Genomic DNA, 20853 nt, shown 5'->3' with positions numbered 1-20853 from the left:
TACAGTGACATCAGTATGTAAACTTACAGGCACACCACATGTCGCACATTGCAAAACATTTATCAGAATACACATTTTATTGACTACTCTATGACACAGACTCACTTCTCTCTCACACAAAAGTAATGCTTTATGACAGGTGGTTTGTCGTGATGATTTATGCCCGCAAGCATGAAGTACGCAAAGTGAAACGGAGAAACGCAGGAAATGTAGGCTTTAGGACCCAGAGTCACAGCTCAAAGGAGGCAGGGCAAGGCTGACTCACTAAATATGTCTGAGGAATGAGAGAGAGAGAAAGAAAGATAGATACAGAGAGAGAGAGAGAGGGAGAGAGGGAGAGAGGGAGAGGTAGAAGTAAAGAGAGGAGGGGAGAGAGAGGAGACCGGAGCAGAGGTGATCTTGCCCTCATTAGTGTCAGGACTACAGGATGATTATGGGTTGAGAAGGGAATGATGGAAGCAAACAAAGTTCTTCATTTTGTGCCATCCGGTAAGATTCACATGCACTCTCACACATACACACACACACGCACACATATGCACATGCTCCTGCGCCGTCACGACTGAGCATCTGAGGGTTCCCTGAAATTTGAGACTGTGTGTGCGACTGTGTGTGCTAAACATGTGCAGCGGAGAGGGTGCATTCGTTTTTGTGTGTTGTTGTAAGTTTTCTCTCTGTTGAATCCAGCAGGTCTGTGGATTGTTTTTCTCACACGCTGCCACTGCCACCGCCGCTGCTGCTGCTGGTGTTTTTTGGGGTGCGTTATGCTGGAATGCAGACGGGCTGGTTTTCTGGAATGCGTCGTAAATGCTTTTACGCTGTTAATCTTAGTCGAGTAAACAGGAAAAAATAAAAAATGACATCACACACTTTCAGATACCCGCACACACATTGCAAAACCACACGCATGCAAATACAAATGAGGGAGAGGGAGAGTTGAGAAAAGAGACTGATGCAAAACACTGATCAAAATCAAGTACCTATAGGGTAGCGCTTGAAACAAAACCTATATGCCTGATCAGGCGGCACTCAAGTGTGTGTGCACGTGAAAACGAGCGGATGTGTGTAGTTAGTAGTCTTCTGGGAGAGTAGGTCTTATTTGTACGCAATGTTGCTGTTCGATTCGTCTCGTTGTTAATACCGCATGCAACACACATGCGCCATCGTACAGCACAAGTGCACCTACATCGCTCTCTTTCTGTCCTTTCCCTTCGCTCAAAGCCTCAGTGTAAACACAGTAGGTAATAGAAGTGAGAAGACACTAAATCTTGTGCCTGTCTTCCCGCCGATACACGCACGCACACACACACACACACATACATAATGAGACTGTGATTTGCATCCTTCGCCTGAGGGTTGAACCTCAAATCAGTTGATGTCTCAATTTTCTCTCCTCGCATGATTACGTGTGTGTTTCTCCATGTATGTGTGACACACAGCATCAAGTGCGCATTTGATCAGGCTGTTGTAATTGACACTTACTTTGTGCCCGTCTCGGCTTGTGGATAATCATTGTGGCACTCTGTCAATACCATAATTTCCACAGAATCTCAATGTCATTGGAGCAGGTCACGGGCCATCGGCATGCTGTGGCCGCCTGAGAACTTTCACATAGGTGAGCAATCGCTGCAACAGGATTGAAGTTGCTCGAACGGATGAACGGATGGATGAAAGAATAAAATTATCGATGGGACTAATGTAATAAATCCTCTGTCTTTTTACGACTGTCTTTCTCTCTAAGGAGCATCGTGATTGCTCACCCGCCTCTCATTACACACACATAAAAGGTGGACATTTTGTCCCCAGATTCCTTAATTTACAGTTTCCCATCGTGTTTGCGTATTGAGCGTCCTATTTGCGCTGCAGATGGCGGGATATGAATAGATGTCAGTTTCTGGAGGGCCGATTGACTTTGCATTGCTGTGCTTCCCTTTATTTATCTGTGTATGTGTGTGTACAGTCATCCCCCGAGTCTCAGAGAGGTTGGTTATGGGTTTAGGCATCTCTGACTTTTCTGTTCCCCATTTGTCTTCCACCCACTGTACATTACAGTCTGCAAGGGAAATTAGAATCACACATTCCTCTGTTTATCTCCTCTGTTTACGGTACACTGTAAAACGGCCATATGGGCATCCTCTCTCATACAAAGAGCGGTGTCTGTGGGCGTGAATGGAGGAGCCTTCGCAGACGTTCACATGATGGAGAGCTTGACCCTTTTCTGATTTACAGGCATGGCCGTAATGTGGATATTTTTAGAGGCCCAAATATGTTCGCGATTTGCCAAGTGCTGTGTGTTGTTTGTTTGAGCCTAATTAATTGGACATCTCTTCCGCTAAAAGTCTGATCCCAGATAGACATGCCTCTGCTTCTCCGTAATGGATTAAATATAGCTCGCGGGAAAAGTTACAAATGCTCCATCCTCACTTTCTGTTAGCGAATGTCAGGAACCCCCTCTCGCATCCACACGCACACACAAACACCCACGCTCAGGCAAACAGACGCGCCCCTCGCCCACCCCTGGAGTAAACCTTAGATTGCTTCAAGATGTTGGAGGATGCCAGTGTTGATGAATTCCGACCTTTGATTGCGATGCTGCCCGTGCGCCAGGGGAGAAACCTCGCACACATACCACTTTTCTGATACGCATATGCCAGACAAATACGCAGATGCGCGCGGTTAGACGTTGTGCCAGGCTGTATGACAAACCGTCTTTGGCATAAACTAGATACCGTCATGGCCTTCAAATGTCAAACAGTCTTTCTGTTTTCGTTCAGAATTCACATTCGTTGTATGATACAGCTGTATCCTTTTTCTGTTCTTTCTCGCTTGTGTTTTGTCTCCGGTTTGGTCTTCTTCTCTTGTGGCGGCGGTACTGTAGATTGTAAAAGGGAATGGTGGCCTGGCTTTAATAGAGGAAGAAGGGAATGTGCAAACAATTAGCAGGAATCCCCCAGCAGAGCGCTCACGAAACCAGAGCAGCCGAGATATGAAGGAAAGGAAAATCTCAATTCCCTTGATGTACAGGACAATAGTGTCCATGCAAACACATTTAAGCTGCGCATTCCCTTGGTGCTGTGTGATTAAAGACGGCTGTCATGTTGAAGCACGTTAGCACTGCGGTCACTGGATCTTGACGTCCACCTTTCCCTCTGTATCTCCATCTCCATTTCTCTTGCCAGTGCCCAAGAGGATGTTTTACAGGAATAAATGGGCTTAAGAGAACTAGATCTGATGCCATCTTAGTAATATTACCTAGATTTTCCTGTTACTGTTTGGTGTGCTTTGCTTTTGCACAGACACCGCTCTGCGTATTTTCTCCTACGGCTTTTAGAGAGTAAGACGAAGAGAGGTAGAGAGGGAGCAGCCGGCTCACGTACGTCTATATAACACCGTGTGATGTGTAGAGTATGCATAGATCACTATCAGGGTGACCTGGTGATTGCTCCCATCACACCGAGAGAATGAGGTGAGACGGACGCATCAGCCTAGCCGCATGCTGCAGAAACATCTCTGCCATATGAAATTCATCTGAAAGCAAATGGCTGCGGCTTCAGGATTTCCCTGCAAATTGTCATAAATGGTTATTTCAACCGAACATGTGAAGAACATTATAACTGCATTACACCTTATTCTGTGGCAGGGGTTTAATAAATCTATTATCAGAACAGCATCTTCTCTATTACTATCAGAAGATTCCCAGATGACATGCCAACAGACTGCCCACAGTCTGTTCACTGATGCATATTGCACTCAAAAAAAAAGAAAGAAGCAAGAGCCGGCTGAAATCACCAGTTCTGATCTGATTGACCAGTGCTACGCATGTTCTTTGATCATCTGAATAAAGATATTCCGTGTTTTCACAATGAAATTTAAATCAGTAAGCAAAACTGTATGTCTGACTTTTTTTTCTGAATTATGTCTGTGAAATAATCTTCTACACACTTTTCAACACAGATCAACACTGCTGTGTCCTTGTTTTAATTAATTAAGTTTTTCATGTCAGATTATTATGTTTTTGATAAAATATAAAATGTGACCCTGGACCACAAAACATAAGGGTCAATTTTTTTTAATTGTCATGAAGCTGAAAAAATAAGCTTTTTGTTGATGTATGGTTTGTTAGAATAGGACAATATTTGGCCGAGATACAGCTGTTTGAAATATTTGGAATCTGAGTGTGCAAAAAATAAAAAAAACTATTTAGAAAGTCGCCTTTAAATTTGTCCAAAAGAAGTCCTTAACAATGCATATTACTAATCAAAAATTAAGTTTTGATATATTTACGATAGGAAATTTACAAAATATCATGGAACATGGTCTTTACTTAATATCTTAATGATTTTTGGCATAAAAGAAAAATTTATAATTTTGACCTATACAATGTATTTTTAGCTAAAATTTTTGCTACAATTATACCTGTGCTACTTAAGACTGGTTTTGTGGTCCAAAATAAATGTTCTTCTAAAAGTTGTGTAAAAACAAAACATTAGTCGATTTCTTGTCACTCAGACCTTTTCCTATCTAAGTAGGCAGTTATTGACCAGAATAAGCTCCAGACCAGGCTTCATGCAGAGAGTCAAAAGCGTCTTCCAGCAGAGGAAAATTGATGAATGCCAATGTCACACTTGCTTGAAGGAACTAATTCAGCTCGGCCTTTCTAAAATCTTTTTAATGTGCGTTTATATCTTGAAGATCCATAACATGCTCATTTGCATGCAGAAACAGTCATTTTTCCTCATTTAATAATTATAGCATTGAGTTGTTCCCTCTATTACTCCCACAACAGCATGCATATTAATATTTATCTGCTGCTTTCCACGGTTTATTTGTGGAGAGAATGCATCGTCAACTGTTTGGCTTTTTCGCTCCAGGAATATTCTGTCGAGCAGCCTCATGCACACACAGACACAACTCGGTGTCTCTCTCCTTCTCCTCGCCTCATCACACTCTTCCCTTATTCCCAAAGAAGCAGCATGTGTGTGTGTATGTGTGTCATTATTGGTCTTCAGAAGGAATTCCCTCTCTAAGCAGTCGGAGACTCGAGTGCCAAAAAGCCTGCAGGCATATTAAGTCTCTCTTTTTCCGGCTTGCTCTCTCGTAGATCAGGGCTGTAAGTGATATTAAAAAGTGGCATAGAGCACCTTTAATCTGTCTCTCTTTCTGTCTGTCTGTTTAGTAGAGGTGTATCTACGCTAAAGTACCATCACTACACACTGCTAGACAACCAAAATACCATCACAGCCAGCAAGAGGCAGCTTTCTTTCTCTCATACCTTATCTCTCACATAGCCAAAGTCATATCTGTGTCAAAGCATGGCCCTTCTCGTACAGGTACCGCGGGATTAAAAGATCTCAAAAACCTAAGGTCTGTGAAATAACAGTGACTAAATTCCTAAGCAGCATTTCTAAACCCAATGCACATGCTTTCTGCATTTGTACCTTCTCTTATGATATTACAGCTGTAATAGCTTATGTAAAAGATGCGTTCACATGTTTGATATGCTTTTATATTGCAGGCCATGTGCCCTGTTTCTTACCCTCAATTTTTTAATGCACATTGTCCATTTGTCAGGGCAGGGATTAATGTTTTTGGTCTGCCAGAGCGTGGTGCCATATGGGTGGATGTAACAGGCTCGCAAACTCAATTTACTAGATTTATTTATTTTTTTGACATTATGCAAACCTGCCGAGATGCGCCGTGAGATTTCCGTGACACATTAATTCCTCTCTTGATGAAAAAGTTAGAGGAATAGTTCTCCAAAAAATGATTTTGTAATCATTTATTCACTTTCACGTCGTTCCAAACCTCTTGTTTTTCTTGCTTCTGTGGAATACGGAAGATGTGTTGAAGAATATTGTTCTCATACATTGAAAATGTTTGGGGATGGGGACGAATGAGCTCAGAGAATTGAAAAAAAATAAACATAATATAACACTTTCGTAAAGTAGTCCATATGACTTAATCCAATATATTCCAAGTCCTCTGAAGATGTACAAGAGCTTTGAGATAAACAGACAGATATATGATGCATATTTAAATTAAGATACAAAAATGTATACATATTTGGTGTGATTTTGCACTTTCTTATTAGCTAAAATGTTTCTTATGTTGACTAAAATGCTGTTTTAGTAAGTAATAGGAAGTAAAATTAATTCGGCATGACAAATACTGATTAAATTTAATGGATATTTTCATCAAAATACAAAACTTAATACAGAAAAACTGTAACAGTTAACTGTAAAAAAAAAAAAATGGTAACACTTTATTTTAAGGTGTCCTTGTTACACGTTACATGTACTTACTATTATAATAACAATAAATTATGCATAATTACATGCAAGTAACCCTGAGCCAAACCCGAATCCTATCCCTAACCATATAGTAAGAACATGTAGTTAATTAATATGACTCAGTATTAAATGCATAATTACACTGTAACAAGGACACCTTAAAATGTAAAAAGTGTAATAAACAAAACTGTAAAATCATCTGATGTGTACTAACATTTAAATGAATCATTTGATAAAATGCACTTATTTTGTACATAGGCCTACGTGTTTTTTTATATTGTGCTTATATATATATAAAAAAAAACCTTGCGTGTAATTACTTCATTTACACCACTGACCACTTAACCCACCCTTAAACCTAACCATACCACAAAACCTAGTCCTTAACCATATCCCACCTGAATAGCAGTGAAAGAATTTTGCAATGCAACACCTTATTTTTACGTGTCCTTGTTGTCATGCAATTGCACAAATAAGCAACATTAAATAACAACATGTTCTTATTGTAGCGTTAGGTTTATGGTTTGGATTTATAAAGTTATTTGCTTGTAACTATGCATAATTTACTGGTATTACTGTAGTAATTAAATTTAAGTGTTACTGTACATACTGTACTTTTTGACATAAGTACAAAGTAAAGACATCTAATATGAAGTGTGAGTCAATGAAAAATTCCAGTTAGCGCTGTGCAGTATGATACATCCAAAAAGGCGCATCAAGATGAGTCATGACATGTTTGATGTCAATAATGAGACACGAAAACCAAAGACTACTGTTTATTATTATTATGTTTATTTTTGGTCAAATATTCCTTTAAAAAAGTACAAAATGTACATTTGAATTGTGATTGTAAATGTTGATTTTGTTTTGCATGACTGCTGAAATCAGTTTTGAAGAACTAGATGCATCATGGCTGCATGACTTCTGATGCACTTATTATGAGGTTTAATTTCAAAGAAGAATATCACGTTAAGGTTACTGTCTTGAAGGAAGGAGTGAGATCGAGCGGCTGTCTTGTGTGACCTGGCACCTCTTTGATGAGCTTATTTAACTGTATGTGTGTTTGAGAGAGAGCGGGAGGACAGCTTTACTACACACTCCCGCTTTCACACCAGACAAACAACACAGCCACCTCTACCGCGCAACAACACGCTCGCTCTTGCACTGTTTCATCTTCGCGCACTTTTATCTGTAAATTTGCATTATTCGCCAGAGAGAGTTCGTCCATCCCGAGAGTATTTTTCTAGCGTGCCTGGTCTTGTCTAGAAAAAAAAATTAAAAATGAAAGCAAGGAGAGAAGGAAAAAGAGAGCTAGAGAGTGATACTGAGGCATATTTCATGTTTTATGCTCTTTACCTTGAGTACGGAACTGAATAGATGCGCAGGCTGTTTGTGGTTATGTTGCACACTAACCACATACATGAGTATTTCTTAACAACCAGACCACCAAGCTTTAAAGAGACACCCCTCTCACTGCTCACTGGCGCAGAGAGCCTGAAATTGCCTGTGTGTGTGTGTGTAAAGGGAAAGGACTCACTGGTTACTAAGCTTCAGTCTGTGACTCACACATCAGCTTATCTCTGTAGCTGAACTGAATCTAGTCATGGTATTAAATGCACATGCAAACAATGATGAACCGTGTGTTTGAAAGTAAAACTACACTGACTTTCAAATATTCACGTACACACACACGCACACGCACACGCACACACACACACACACACACACACACACACAAAGACCTGTTCTGCCAGCTCTTGCTTCCTGTTTGCCAAGACAGCACTTCCTGTGTTAGTAATGATGAACAGATATTAGGAGCCTGTTCTGTACCCAGCCTGCATCAGGTATTTTCTGTTCACTTTAGATTTGAGTTATTGTTTGTCCATGTTTCCTTGCGTTAATGTGATTAGAAGGATTTTTGATCAAGATTTATTCCAAAACAGCTTTCTGTTTAGTCTTTTTGTCCCTTCTCTTATCTCTCATTCTTTCAACACATTGGCTTTGATCACGTCTCCATGTGAAAAACAATTTTTTCCTTTGGTTTGCAGGAAATGTGATTATAGAAGAGACTGTGAAGAAAAGCAGGACTGAAAACGAGAGAGTTTTGCATTTTAAACATGAACGAATAAAACAGTAAAGGTGAATTAATGACAACACGTCTTGACGGATCTGTTTGTGGTTCGTGCATCATGCTTGTGTGAGGATTCGAATGCAAACCTTAGCTTGTTTGATTTGAAATGTCTGTTTTGGATTGGTCTGTGTACTAGTGTTGGGCAATATGCTCAATTGTCATATCGTCCTGTAGTCAGCATGTGAGATCGCGATACATGATATTGTGCAAATTTATTTCATAATTTACTTACTTAGTGTCATTGCTGGAAAGTGAACCAACTCCAGCATAAGGCTAAAACAGTGTAATGTTTTTAATATGACTGAATTTGTATTAATAGAAACATTGTAAGTTATTGTAATTATAATGCTTACATTTCCTAAATTAGTCAAACAGCAGCTACAGAAAACGAGCAAAGAACATTTACATTATCAAAGAACATCATCGCTGACTTCAGTCTAGCATGAGTATATGCCTTCTAAAAACACTCCCATTATAACCAGTGAAGCTATCTACTGAATAAATCTCTTATACTTACATCACACTTACATCTGCACTTTATTGTTTATGTTGAATTCAGTCAGCGAGTGCATGCACTGAACAACAAAACTCTGCTGTTTCAGACTAATCTAGACATCTCTGATTGGCCATTGCGTTCATAAAGTCAACAGAATAGTGTGTGATTGGTTATAACTCGCAACACTGTAAAATCGCCAAAAAGAAATATGATAGAACAAATAAGCCCTAATATTAATTATATAGTATTACTAGCCTAATAATAATAATCATCATCTATCGTCAAAGGCATCAGTCACAGGCGATATCTTTGACTATCGTTGATATCGGCGATATCTTTGACTATCGTCGTCTGTCAGTACAACCCTATTGCGTACTGTATTTACAGTAACCTCTAAAAAGGAAGTGTGATACTTGCCGTCCCTGGACCCTGGAGTGATTTAAGGCTAAAAGTGCCACAGCACCACTTCCTCTATCAGTCCTGCTCGCTTCCTTTGCATATTGACAGTCGAACTCTGAGAGGCATCTGCGGTGGAAATAAGCATGCAGTAACGTGGCATTAGAGAAATATCTTCAGATCAGACATTGAGCCAGGGGTTGGTAAAGGTTGGTCACACAGTACCCATAGCTGGAGGCAGCAGAGACGAAGTACCCAGTGAAAGGTCAGAGTGGGGGTAAATAGCACAGTGACTGCGTCCCCTCCGGAGGACCTGTAGGCATTGCTGGGCTGAAGGTGTTTTGTCTGTACGGACGGTTCTGACGGGAACATGCACAGAATACCAATCGGCTGCTGTGTTGTCACTGACTTTGAATGGCAGGGGAGGGAGAGAGTCGTTTTTTTCCCGTCTGCCTCACTAGCTTACTCTTGGCTTCCTAAATTATGTTACGATGGGAGGACATTTAAAGAATTATGGGTTTGCTGGCTCAAGCCATTTATGCAAATGCTAGTGCATGTCGTTGATTAGAGCTGGGTGAGTTGTGAGCATCATGTAATAGCAGTGTGTGTGGTGAAATACAAAAACCTGCCTGTTTGCTGTCTGAGAATAGTCATATACTGTGGGAGAGTGACCTTATACAGTGACCTTGGGGCTTTTACTCTGATCATATACCTCAGTCAGTGTAAACGCTATATTTGATTTAGTCTCGTGTAGCCAGACCTTCAGACTGACGGCTGAAGGTCTGGAATAGATGGCCGCGTTCATTGGCCAAGGCCTGCCCATGAGGCTGTTTAGCGTCACGTTTTAGGGTGTGGAAATGTCGCCACAATAACAGATGAAACTCTCGGATGTATTTTAAAGATTCAATGCCGCGAACTTTAAATATTTCACATACTTTTGAAAATCCAGCGTTTAGATGAATCTGATAAGCGTTTGTCATCACAGTTGTAAACACGACTGCTTTCTTCTTTCGTGAGGGGGTTAGAACCTTAAACATGTTTTCTGTAGACAAAGGTCTTCTAAAAACTCCAGGTTGTAAAAATGGCTCAGAACTTAAGCATGTGTTAATTGTATATGCGTTTTTGTCCATTTGAAGGGACACCAATCACTTTCTTACATAAAACCTGTTAAATTGCAAATTAAATGTACTATTTTACTAACTTCCCGTCTTTTATTTGTATTGAAACACATTCACATCAGCATCAAAATGTCGTTATGATGTCATTTGTTGGAAATGGCCTTTAACTTGATTTACTTGCATTCCAGCAACAGGTCCTGTTCACACATGTACAATTCTGTTAAATTAATGCAGGGCCGTAACCACTATAGACATTGAGGGGGACAAGCCCCTCACTACCCACCCCCCTAAAATAATCAGATATGGCCAAATGGTCCCCCCTCCAATATTTGACATGCTTGATGCCAATCTGCTGCGCTCCATTACGCTCCACTCTCTGTGTTATGAGGATGACAAAATGTTTTACAATTTAAATTCTCAGAATAATCTGTCTCTGCAGTCTAACAGTGTCAAAATGTTTGAGATGGCAAATCAAATCAAAGGAGGAAGAGTTTACGGTTCACAGAACTCAAAACATGAATCCAGTGCAATGATTTAGTTTTAAAGATCAATAAGTGTGAAGTAAGTAGCTGGACATTTAAAATACAACATGTACAGTAGAGCCCTGCATTTCGGCCCCGACTTTTTTACGCCTCTAGGGCCAGGCTTCGGGCAAATTTGCACGTCATAGTTCATACGCGGACCGGGCCTCGGGCCTGTTTTTGGTTTCTCCTTATTTTTATATTGTAGACATCCATCACTTAGTGATGAAAAAAATTGACTTAAATTAACTTAATAAAAAAGCAAAACGAAATATAATAATTTTGCCATTACACACAAGACTGAACTATTTTAATAGCCGAAACAGTAGTATAAACTGTTTTAGGAGAAGGGGAAAAAAGACGGGCTCGGGCCGGTAATTCTGATAAGCTGTCAGACGGGCTGGGGCCTGAGCGTCTCGGGTCAAAGCCGGGCTAGGGCCTAAATTTGAGGCCCGTGCAGGGCTCTAATGTACAGTATTTTGTGAAAGATATTACCAACAGTAATATCTAATGCAAAGGATTCTACTTTTTGTGGTCATATTTCAGTTTTAAATCGAAAAGAGCCTATATCATTTATGTGATGGAATTTGTAATTTATACATTTAAATCCCTTTCATTCTTCCTTTAGATTAAATAAAAAGGACATTTGTACCCTTTGGGATTTTTTCTCCCAGTGTTTAAGGCCTTGAATTAATGTAAAAAGGTGAGTTTTAAGTCTCCTATTTAAATGCCTGTTTAATGTAAACATACTGAAAGCATCTAAAATGTAAAGCCTTGTAAGACTTCAGTTACGTGGCGTTTATTAGTAAATGATGAAAGTAAGACATATTAAATGCAGGTTTATTTAATTTTACAGTGTAACATCAAGGCGTTTCGCTCATTTACTAATGTGTGTGTGTGTGTGTGTTTGTGGGTTGTCACAATACTAATGAGATCACACTGCCTTATTTTTTAACAGACTGCTCTTCAATCGCTCTCAACCATATTTTTGTTGGCGTCAAATTACTAATACAAAAGCTGTCAGAATAACCCTCAAGAAATCTTTGTATAAAATGATTTAGTTAGTGACATGAGCATGAGGATGTTAGCTTAGCTATGTCTTTGTTATATATGAATCTTCTGTCTTCAGTGAGGGTTTTTATTGATTTTAAATAAGTGCTAATTTAAGACACAGTATGATGGTTGTCAGGCATTCAGAGCCTTCTTATGTTGGACTGGCCAGTCTCAGCTGATTGGAGTTTCATATCAGCTTTATATTCAGACAGTCTGTTTCCTGCACTGACACATTCTGCTTTTTTACTTCCTGCAGCATAACGGCACAGCAGCTCGTGTTTTTGGGCTGTCACTGAAAAGAAAAATGAGACAAACTCTCTGTCAGTGCATCTGATGCAGTCTGTTCACTGTACAACAGGATAACATATATGCAAGTTTGTGTGTGTGGTGTGTGTATTATTTTCATGTTCCAAAATGTGAGTGCTGTGGTATACTTGTGTCAGCCGTACATGCATACTCTCTTTAGACAGGCTGTTTTGCTGGAAAGAGAGGTACCTGACAATTAAGGGAGTCAGAAAGTGGGAAAAGAGAAACCTCAGTCACGGCTGACTTCATCTCATAAATATCCCCTTAAACAGCACCAAATGAATGTAGGCCACAGGTGTGGGAGTATGTGCGCTGGTTCCATGTGTATGTGTTTATGCCTGAGTGTGAGCATGTTGGAATAAATACATGAGTGTGTGTCAGTGTAATTGTGCTTTGATGTGTGTGTGGCCATCATAAGTGACCATCATAAGGGCATGACTAGTGTATGGCATACTCATGTTTGCATATTCACACTGATTCTTGAGACATGGGACAACTTCACCTGCCTTTATTTTTCAGCTTTGAAAGAAATCTGAGATTAACACTTGAATGTTCTGTACACAAATTATTGTCCTTTGACCATAACTCAAAATTTCATATCAGTCAAAATGTATATTCAGTTTAATAACAACAGGGATAAGCATAGAGTTGCTACTATGTCCTGACAGAAGAAGGAGGTTAATTTAAAAAATATTTATTTTTTAAAAGGAATTTGCCAACACCAAAACCTTTTAAAAATCTGGCAAAGTCTTCATCCTCTTTAGATATTTAACCTGCTATGAGTTAAAAAATTCAAACAGACAAGTTTAATAGTGAGTTAATAAAAATACATAAATAAATGTAAGTAATTATGCTTATATTTTCACAGATCACAGCCATAATATGTCAACTCTAAATTGAAAATAAATAGTTTTTTTAATAATTTCCCTAATTTTAAATTGATCTTGGTAGTAGGAACCAGTCTCAGAAAAGAAATGCTTATAAATTGAGTATGGTATTCAAATAAAAACAAAAAATGGTCGAAACTGCAAAGGTTCTGGTCTTAGTGTGGTTACAATTCAATAGATGGAGCTGAGTATCAGTTTGAAACGATCCTGTAGTCTAAATTAATTGATTCCAAATTAATTAATTAATTAATTCCAAACTAATTAATTAATTTATTCCAAATTGTTAATTAATATTAATAATATCTATTTTGCACATTATTTTTGTATCTGTCTGTGTTGACATTTATTGAGAGGAAAAACACATTTTTGACATCACCCGAACATGTTGAACAGATTAATCCATAATAATTCCTGGATAGATAACCTTTTATTTTTGTAGCCTGTTTTATCCATTTACTGAAGAATCAGTGCGTGATCAAACCTGCTTTATTCTCTTACGGTAATCCTAAACACTTACTCGCGCTGTGTTATTTAACACACACTCATAGTTATTTGAAGTCTTTTGTTAATTGTGGTTTAATTTCTCTTGCAGAGGCTCCCTCCTCAGGGATGGCTAAGAATGGATACTTCTATCAAGAGATGGGTGAGTGAATGTGTGTAGGAGTTGGTTGGTGTGTGTTTGTTTGTTCAACACATGGCCTGGAGGAGAGGTGTGAAGGTCGAGCTGGGAGTAAAACACAGGCAGAAGGAAACTCCTTCCTACAGTACTTAAAGCATGCCCTCTTTTCTGGCTTGCAGGAATATTAAAATGGTAGTATTTCTGATTTTCTCATCAGCGTCAAAGAGAGACAAGTTATCGGCTGTTATCTTGAAGCCCAATACAGCAAAATCTGAGCAAAAAAAAAAGATCTGAAAGTGCCTGAAATGTTGACTGTAAAATTAAATGTGTAAATTTTGTTAGTGTAAGTAAAGCTTGTGGCATGTTCAGATTTCTCAAGTATTCTCTCATTATGACATTTCAGAAATCACTGTTTATGCCATCTCTGTCTCTCTCTCTCTCTCTCAGTTCAATTCAAGGGGCTCTTGTTTATACGTACGTAATTATAACAACGTTTGGGGGGTATTTTCAATAAATGAGTTAATTTGTTCATGAATAGGCTTTCAGTGAATCAAACACTTATGAATATGATCAACCACGGTGCGCTGAGCTTGAAAGAGCCAGCGAGAAAAGGGGAAAAAAGGGGAGCGCCACCGTTGGGGAGAGGAATATCCTTTTGCCCGCTCACCGTAGGTCCAGGGCGGTAGAGTCAATGAGCACACGTGGATTAACAGCCCCCTCTCCCCTCCAGCTTTACACAGAGAATAATAGAGGGAAGGATTAGTGAATAAATGAATAGATGAGGAGAAAGATATGAAACCGATAGCCACTCACATGCCACATTCAGCCAGAGAAGCGAGAACAATAACGAGCTGCCATGTGTGGATAAATCATAGCTTCAGCCACACTCTGGCTACACAGTCACATCTGTGGGGTATTAAACCCCAAGAACACGTTGTGTTCAACAGGATAAAAGAGAGAAATTTATGGATTATTGAAGCCTTGGCTTGTAGTGTTTGCATTGAGGAACTGTCTTATCGGTGCTGAAATATCAATTCAGAATGGATGGATTAAATGTACAGTGTAGCATATTAATTATGTATATTAATTGCAACTTTAACATATGAGTTTGTCAGTAATTTATAGGGTCAGCAGAGGACAGTGTGGGTATGTATGTAGATATGAAAAATTCTGCAGTATTAATAATTAGTAAATTGGGTATTTATTTTATTTATATGAATAGTAAATGCATATTGTGCTGTTGTAAATTAAGATTGTATACTTTGCTGTACTGTAAAAGATATCCTGTCAAATTTACAGTAAAAAAAAAATCAAATACAGCTGTGGTTGCCAGAAACCACTGCAAAAATACGATGACAATGTTTCTGGTGTTACAGGATAGCATACTGGCAATGTTGAAAAAGTTGCTTTGGAAATGTATTAGGTTACAGATTACAAGTTACCATATTTAAAATATAATAAGTAGTGTAACTATTTCAATTACTTTATTGAAGTAATGTAACTGATTACATTTGATTATTTTTTATTACTTTCCTAAATTTCAAACAATTGTTTTCAACTGCTGATCATTTTAAAACATTAAAAGCAGTCAGGGTTAACTTTATAGTAGTACTCAACACTGATTACTGTCAGACTTTCAAAATCCTTCTTCACTTGAATTAAGATTGTAATATTTAAATTTTAAAGCACAGTCACCACAAAATCAGACTTTGGCACTTTGTTTTACTTAAAGATTGTTCTGAGGTTGAATACAGATTCAAAATCATAACTAGAAATAGTTTACTAGCTATGATACTGTTTTTGAAATCAAACCTTTGCAGAGCTACTACAGGAAACACTGGCATCTAACAATGCTTTGGAAAAAATTGAATAAGCATGAGTCCTATTCTGTGTCCTAAACATTGTTGTTTCATATTTGAGAGCAGTTGATGCAATTTGGGAAAGAAATCATTTAAATCTGTTTGTGGGTGTGTGTGAAAATATTCAGATTTAACCCCTTTGTAATTGTTAACATTTTCATAAGTAACTGTAGTTTAATTACACATTTTTTTCAGTTACATGATTACAGTTACATTTTTGTAATTGAATTGCGTAACACTGTTATATGTATCTAGTTTCTCCCCAACACTGCATATTAGTGCTTGTATATTTCACAATTTATAATCATATAGGCTAGTTCATTAAGTGATATAATGTTAATATACCAAGCAACTTAAACTACCAAAATGATTTTACTGTAGCATTTTTGAATTTTTTATGTAATATTTACAAACATTTTGTGTGTATTAAAATATGTGCTTAAAAGTATAGATTGAGGCTGTTTTGTGTGTGTGTCTGCTCTTAGAACAGAGGGAGAGAGAAGAACAAGAGGAGGTGAGCGAGGAGCGAGAGGAGGGCCAGGACTCTCCCATCCCATCAGGAGATGACATTCATCTCTACGGCAACCAGACACACCAAGGAGGGACAGGTCAGTGAATGTGTGTGTTTGCGAGTGAGTTCAGGGTGGGATGGCAGTTAGACCCAGAGCTGTTGATTAGCTCTGGAGATGCTCAGGTTAGCAGGTCAGTTGTTGCCACGGCAACAGTCTCAGGTGTGCTGTGATTATGTCGCGGCACCCCCACCAAACCCACACATGGTGACAGGTCACCTGTTGTCACTCAAAACCACACAAAGTCGTCTTCTCTTCTCTCTGTCCTCAGTCTCTGCAGGAAAATGTAATCAAAGATGACAATTGAAAAATAAACAAAAAACAGTGGAAAATGTTAACATCTCCATTGTAATTTACTTCTTAGTATATTGGGCATGCAAAAGGCCAAATAGTTGCTTTTAAACCACTGATAAACATTCTGTAATGTCTTCAAGGAAGAATGGACATTGTTTTGGAAAACAAATGTTGTTGCATTCAACATTTCTCATCATCATTCATCATTGTTTTGTGTCTATAAACTTTACTGTTTATTGATATAACTCTGTTTTTAAATCAGACGCTAGCAGTTCATGAACCACCAACTGATTTTTTATTAGGAAAGTTGCCATTAAAGTTGACTAAATCCATAATGAAGGTTCACCAGGCAGCACAACGAGAAACGTTTGGCTACAGTATTCAACAAAGGTCAAAATAAATAATGAGAAATAATAATATACTGCAGTCAAAGACACTGAATTACAATTCTCAGAAGACTGAATTAGCAAAAAACAAAAAACAGGCATTTTGCCTGGTAAGACAGGATAATGCCATAATGCATTTTGTACAATGCATATTTACCTAACCTTTTCAGGTAAATCTAGTCCTGTCCGAACAAAGTTTTTGTCTCCCATAAATCTGTACTTTGGATGTGCGCCACATCTGCAAAAAGGTGCGTTTACAAAAACTTAAGAACATAAGTACTATTGAATCATATGCCAATGAATCACATGCTCCAAGATTAATTGTTGATTCTTGTCCACATCTGGAAAAAAAATAAGATCATCATAATAACAGCTATAATTATATCGTAAAACTGGTTGTCCTACGGTATTATGTTGACTGACAAATGACTGCTAATGGATCTAAACATCATAAGTATAATTTGTATTTCTTTTTCTTTAAAGTATAAAAAGTTGACCTGTCCTAATGAACAACGAAAGTGCACTACACCATTACATGGAGTTTATGTAATTGATTTGTGATTAGCTATAGAAATTTTATTGGTACAGCTGAAAAAATAGCCTGTTTAATATGGATCAGAAAGAGGGTGGAAAATGGCCATGTAAAACAAGAACTGCTTTTGGTGCAAGAAACCTCTAGTAACATTATAATTGGACGTTAAGGGGGGGAAATATGCTACAATATAGCCCCTTTAAAGATTTTTGCTGCATTTACTGTTTTGCATAACTGAAAACATTTGAAAGGTATAATATCTAATGTATGATGTAACATATCTATTATTAGGGTTGCTATTTGCCCTAACGCGCTGCTTCTTTTGAAAGTGAGTGCAGCTTCAGTAATATCACTAGACAGGTGACCCAGAATTAGACAAGCAAATGTTCTCTCTCTGTTTACTCAAATACAGTTAGTTCTGTTTTAAATTCTCTTTTCTGCGTGAATGACTCCTGCTGTGCATTTGGTGGGCTCACATTAGGATGAGTGGGGTTTGTTCACACGTTGTCTCATCCGGTTTGATGTTCTTGTCATCCTCGGCGAACAAGCCGTCAGCACTTGTCTAGATTAAAACCAAATTCCACTCCTCTGACATACTGCTAAGAGTTTGAACTGTGTAGGATGCACGCATGTGTGTGTGTTTGAATATTTATAAACCAGGGCCTCCAAACATTTCGTTTTAAGTGATAATTCCCATGATTTCAGCAGTTGGCCAAAGTGAACGCCCAGCCATGTTATTGAGCAGACTGCTGGGTTTTTAATGCTGCTTGATTGCTGGGGCGAGGCAGGGGTGGTGAGAGATAATTACACACTACAAAAATAAAGCAAAACAAATATTACCTAATATGAGATCAAATGATGTCTAAACCACTCATTTTCTGAAGTAACACCAATTCTAGAGGGAGGCAGCATCTCTTTTGCCTCCCTTGATCCCAATGAGTTCTGATCAACATCCTGTAGCATGGCATAAATGTGAGGAACACATGTCCTTCTTAACAGCACTGTGATTGGCCGATAACTGTTTTACAAATTTGACTCAATGTGTCAGACTTGAGGAAATGGATCATCCACTGCCATGGCCAGTTTCTGTTCTCGTCAAAATGAACTCGAATTTCTTGAAAAACAAGAAATTACCAGTAAGTGAGGTGTTTTTAGCAACCATGCAGTTCGTTGGAATTAAAAATTCATCACCATGTCCACAACCTTCTCCACACTCTCAGTTGGAATAAATGGTACATGGAATGTGCTTGTCATTGTATTATTGTAGTCATTATTATTGTAGGCAAAACATTATGGTGTTTTGTGTTCCAATGTACGTTATTTGTGTTGTGTTTACTGCATTATTTTAGTATCCTGTGTTACTCTGATGGTGTTTTGTCTTTGTGTGCATTATAAAGCAGGGGTTCTCAACAGTGTTAATTTTGGTAGGCATTTTTGATTTAGTCTTAGTCTTTATCTTGAGACAAAAATGCTTAATAGTCTTAGTCACATTTTAGTCATTTGAGTCTTTCATAGTTTTAGTCTAGTTTTAGTCATTTGAGTCTTTCATAGTTTTAGTCTAGTTTTAGTCGACGAAAAGTCATTGCATTTTTGTCAACTTTTAGCCATTAATTTTAGTCAAACTGCAGTTACCAACATTTATTTTGGTAGCTATTTTATGTGTAGTATTCAAACAAAAATAGTCATTAATTCTTCTCTATTTAGACCAAATCAATTAAGCTTAGTTATGAGAAATTTGAATCAAGGATTGAATTTGGTAAAACTGGAATAAATTTTAATTTTTTGGTAGAGATATAAATTAAACTCATTTTTCAGATACAGTAGGTTTACTTAACAAGTATACATTTATTTAACATCTTTTGTTGGTTAACATTTATGACAGATAATTAGGAATACTGTCCATTTAAGACAGAAGGTATGCATGTAATAGCCTACTGACATACATTCAGTTTTCACCCACCTGTTTTAGCTCACTTAAACCATAACGGACTGTATTTCCGTGAGATACTCTACATGAGAGACATGTGGACTGCTGTGTGTGTATTTGAGCACTGAGAACTGATCGCGCGCTGTATGAGAACTGAAGAAGTGGAGCGTGCGCGAGAGAGAGCACTTCTATCAGCGCGTTTCTGCCTAATGCACCTTCACTGACTTTAAGTTAATCGACAATGAATTGTGACTCCCGGGAAAAACGGGACGTCTGGTCACCCACTCCCTAACCCTTCGGGTGCTGAGGCCATTGTTTCAGATCGCTAGTTTGCGTTTTGGTAGCCTATCCGTCCACCGCGGCTGCCATGCAAACGCACCTTATCCAATGACAGAGACGCACATTTTGAAAGACAAGACAGTTAACTTAGCCTATAGGATGTATTTTGAATGTCCAGTAGTCCTCAAATTACATTTTAGTCCCGTCTCGTCTTGTTAATGAAGACGCGCATAAATTTCGTCATAGTTTTTATCATCAGATATTAGTTTTAGCTCGTCAACGTCTCGTCTTAGTCACAGACGAAATTAACACTGGTTTTCAAAGTGTACATTCAAAGGTCCAAATCTGACTTTTCATCAATGTCAATGTGACGGTGCACACACGAGGATGAACACGAGACGAGGATGAAACTCAAAATAACAGTCTTTAATGAAGACATCAAGGCAGGGCAAGACAAGACAAGGCTGACACAGACAGGAACACCGGGGAGTAACGAGTAGACCAGACCAAATAAAACTGAACAGACAGGACTATAAATGCACAGGATAATCATAGATAATGAGACAAACACAGCTGGACAAGAATTAACTAATAATCACATAGACGAGGACAGGAAACAAATCAAATATGGAAACATGAGGCGGGATCACATGACAGAGTCAATGACAGTCAAAGGTCTGGACCTGAATAATTGGTTGTTACAAAACTTGTTTTTAATAAACATGCATAACAAATCAACACAAATGTTTTGAAAAAATTGTAATTTTGATTTTGTATTCAAAATACATTAATATAAAGTGCAAACGTGGCAAAACAATTAAATTAAGTGTCAGCAATATAGGTTGACTTCAATATAGGGTTCTTCTCTGACTGACTTTTTTGGCCAATTTCCCCCCCCCCTTCATCTTATAAAAGAGAGTAGGCTATAGTAAATGTTTATTGCAGGGCACAAGATGGAAATAGTAGTAGTAGTAGCCTAATTCATAGTAATACTACGTAGTTCAAAACTTCTAGTTCAAAGGCACCTTCTCAAAACAGTTCTGAAGCTTTTTGTTTATGTTTGCTGACCGACTTGTAAATGCAAATTCATTCTCTGGCAGCAGGAGGCGCTGTTAGAGCGGGAGATATAGCGCTTTCCCCGCTAGCGGCTGTAATCAAATAAGCGCTGCGCTCAAAAACGCTACATTACA

General features: G+C 38.4%; 1 protein-coding gene across 2 annotated transcripts in view; it reads left to right on the top strand.

The window, feature by feature from the left end:
- Positions 1-263: 263 nt before the first annotated feature.
- Positions 264-20853, top strand: part of LOC306884502 (solute carrier family 4 member 11-like) — a 78921-nt gene continuing 58331 nt past the window's right edge. For both annotated transcript variants that reach the window (XM_079440415.1, XM_079440414.1), the window contains exons 1-3: positions 264-489; positions 13791-13841; positions 16162-16284. In XM_079440415.1, coding sequence (XP_079296541.1) covers positions 450-489; positions 13791-13841; positions 16162-16284 — 214 coding nt within the window. In that variant the 5' untranslated portion in view covers positions 264-449. The remainder of the gene's footprint in view (positions 490-13790; positions 13842-16161; positions 16285-20853) is intronic.

This window comes from Barbus barbus, assembly GCF_936440315.1.
Source record: "Barbus barbus genome assembly, chromosome: 18".
Classification (NCBI taxonomy): Eukaryota; Metazoa; Chordata; class Actinopteri; order Cypriniformes; family Cyprinidae; genus Barbus; species Barbus barbus.
This window is presented reverse-complemented; position numbering and strand designations above follow the sequence as displayed.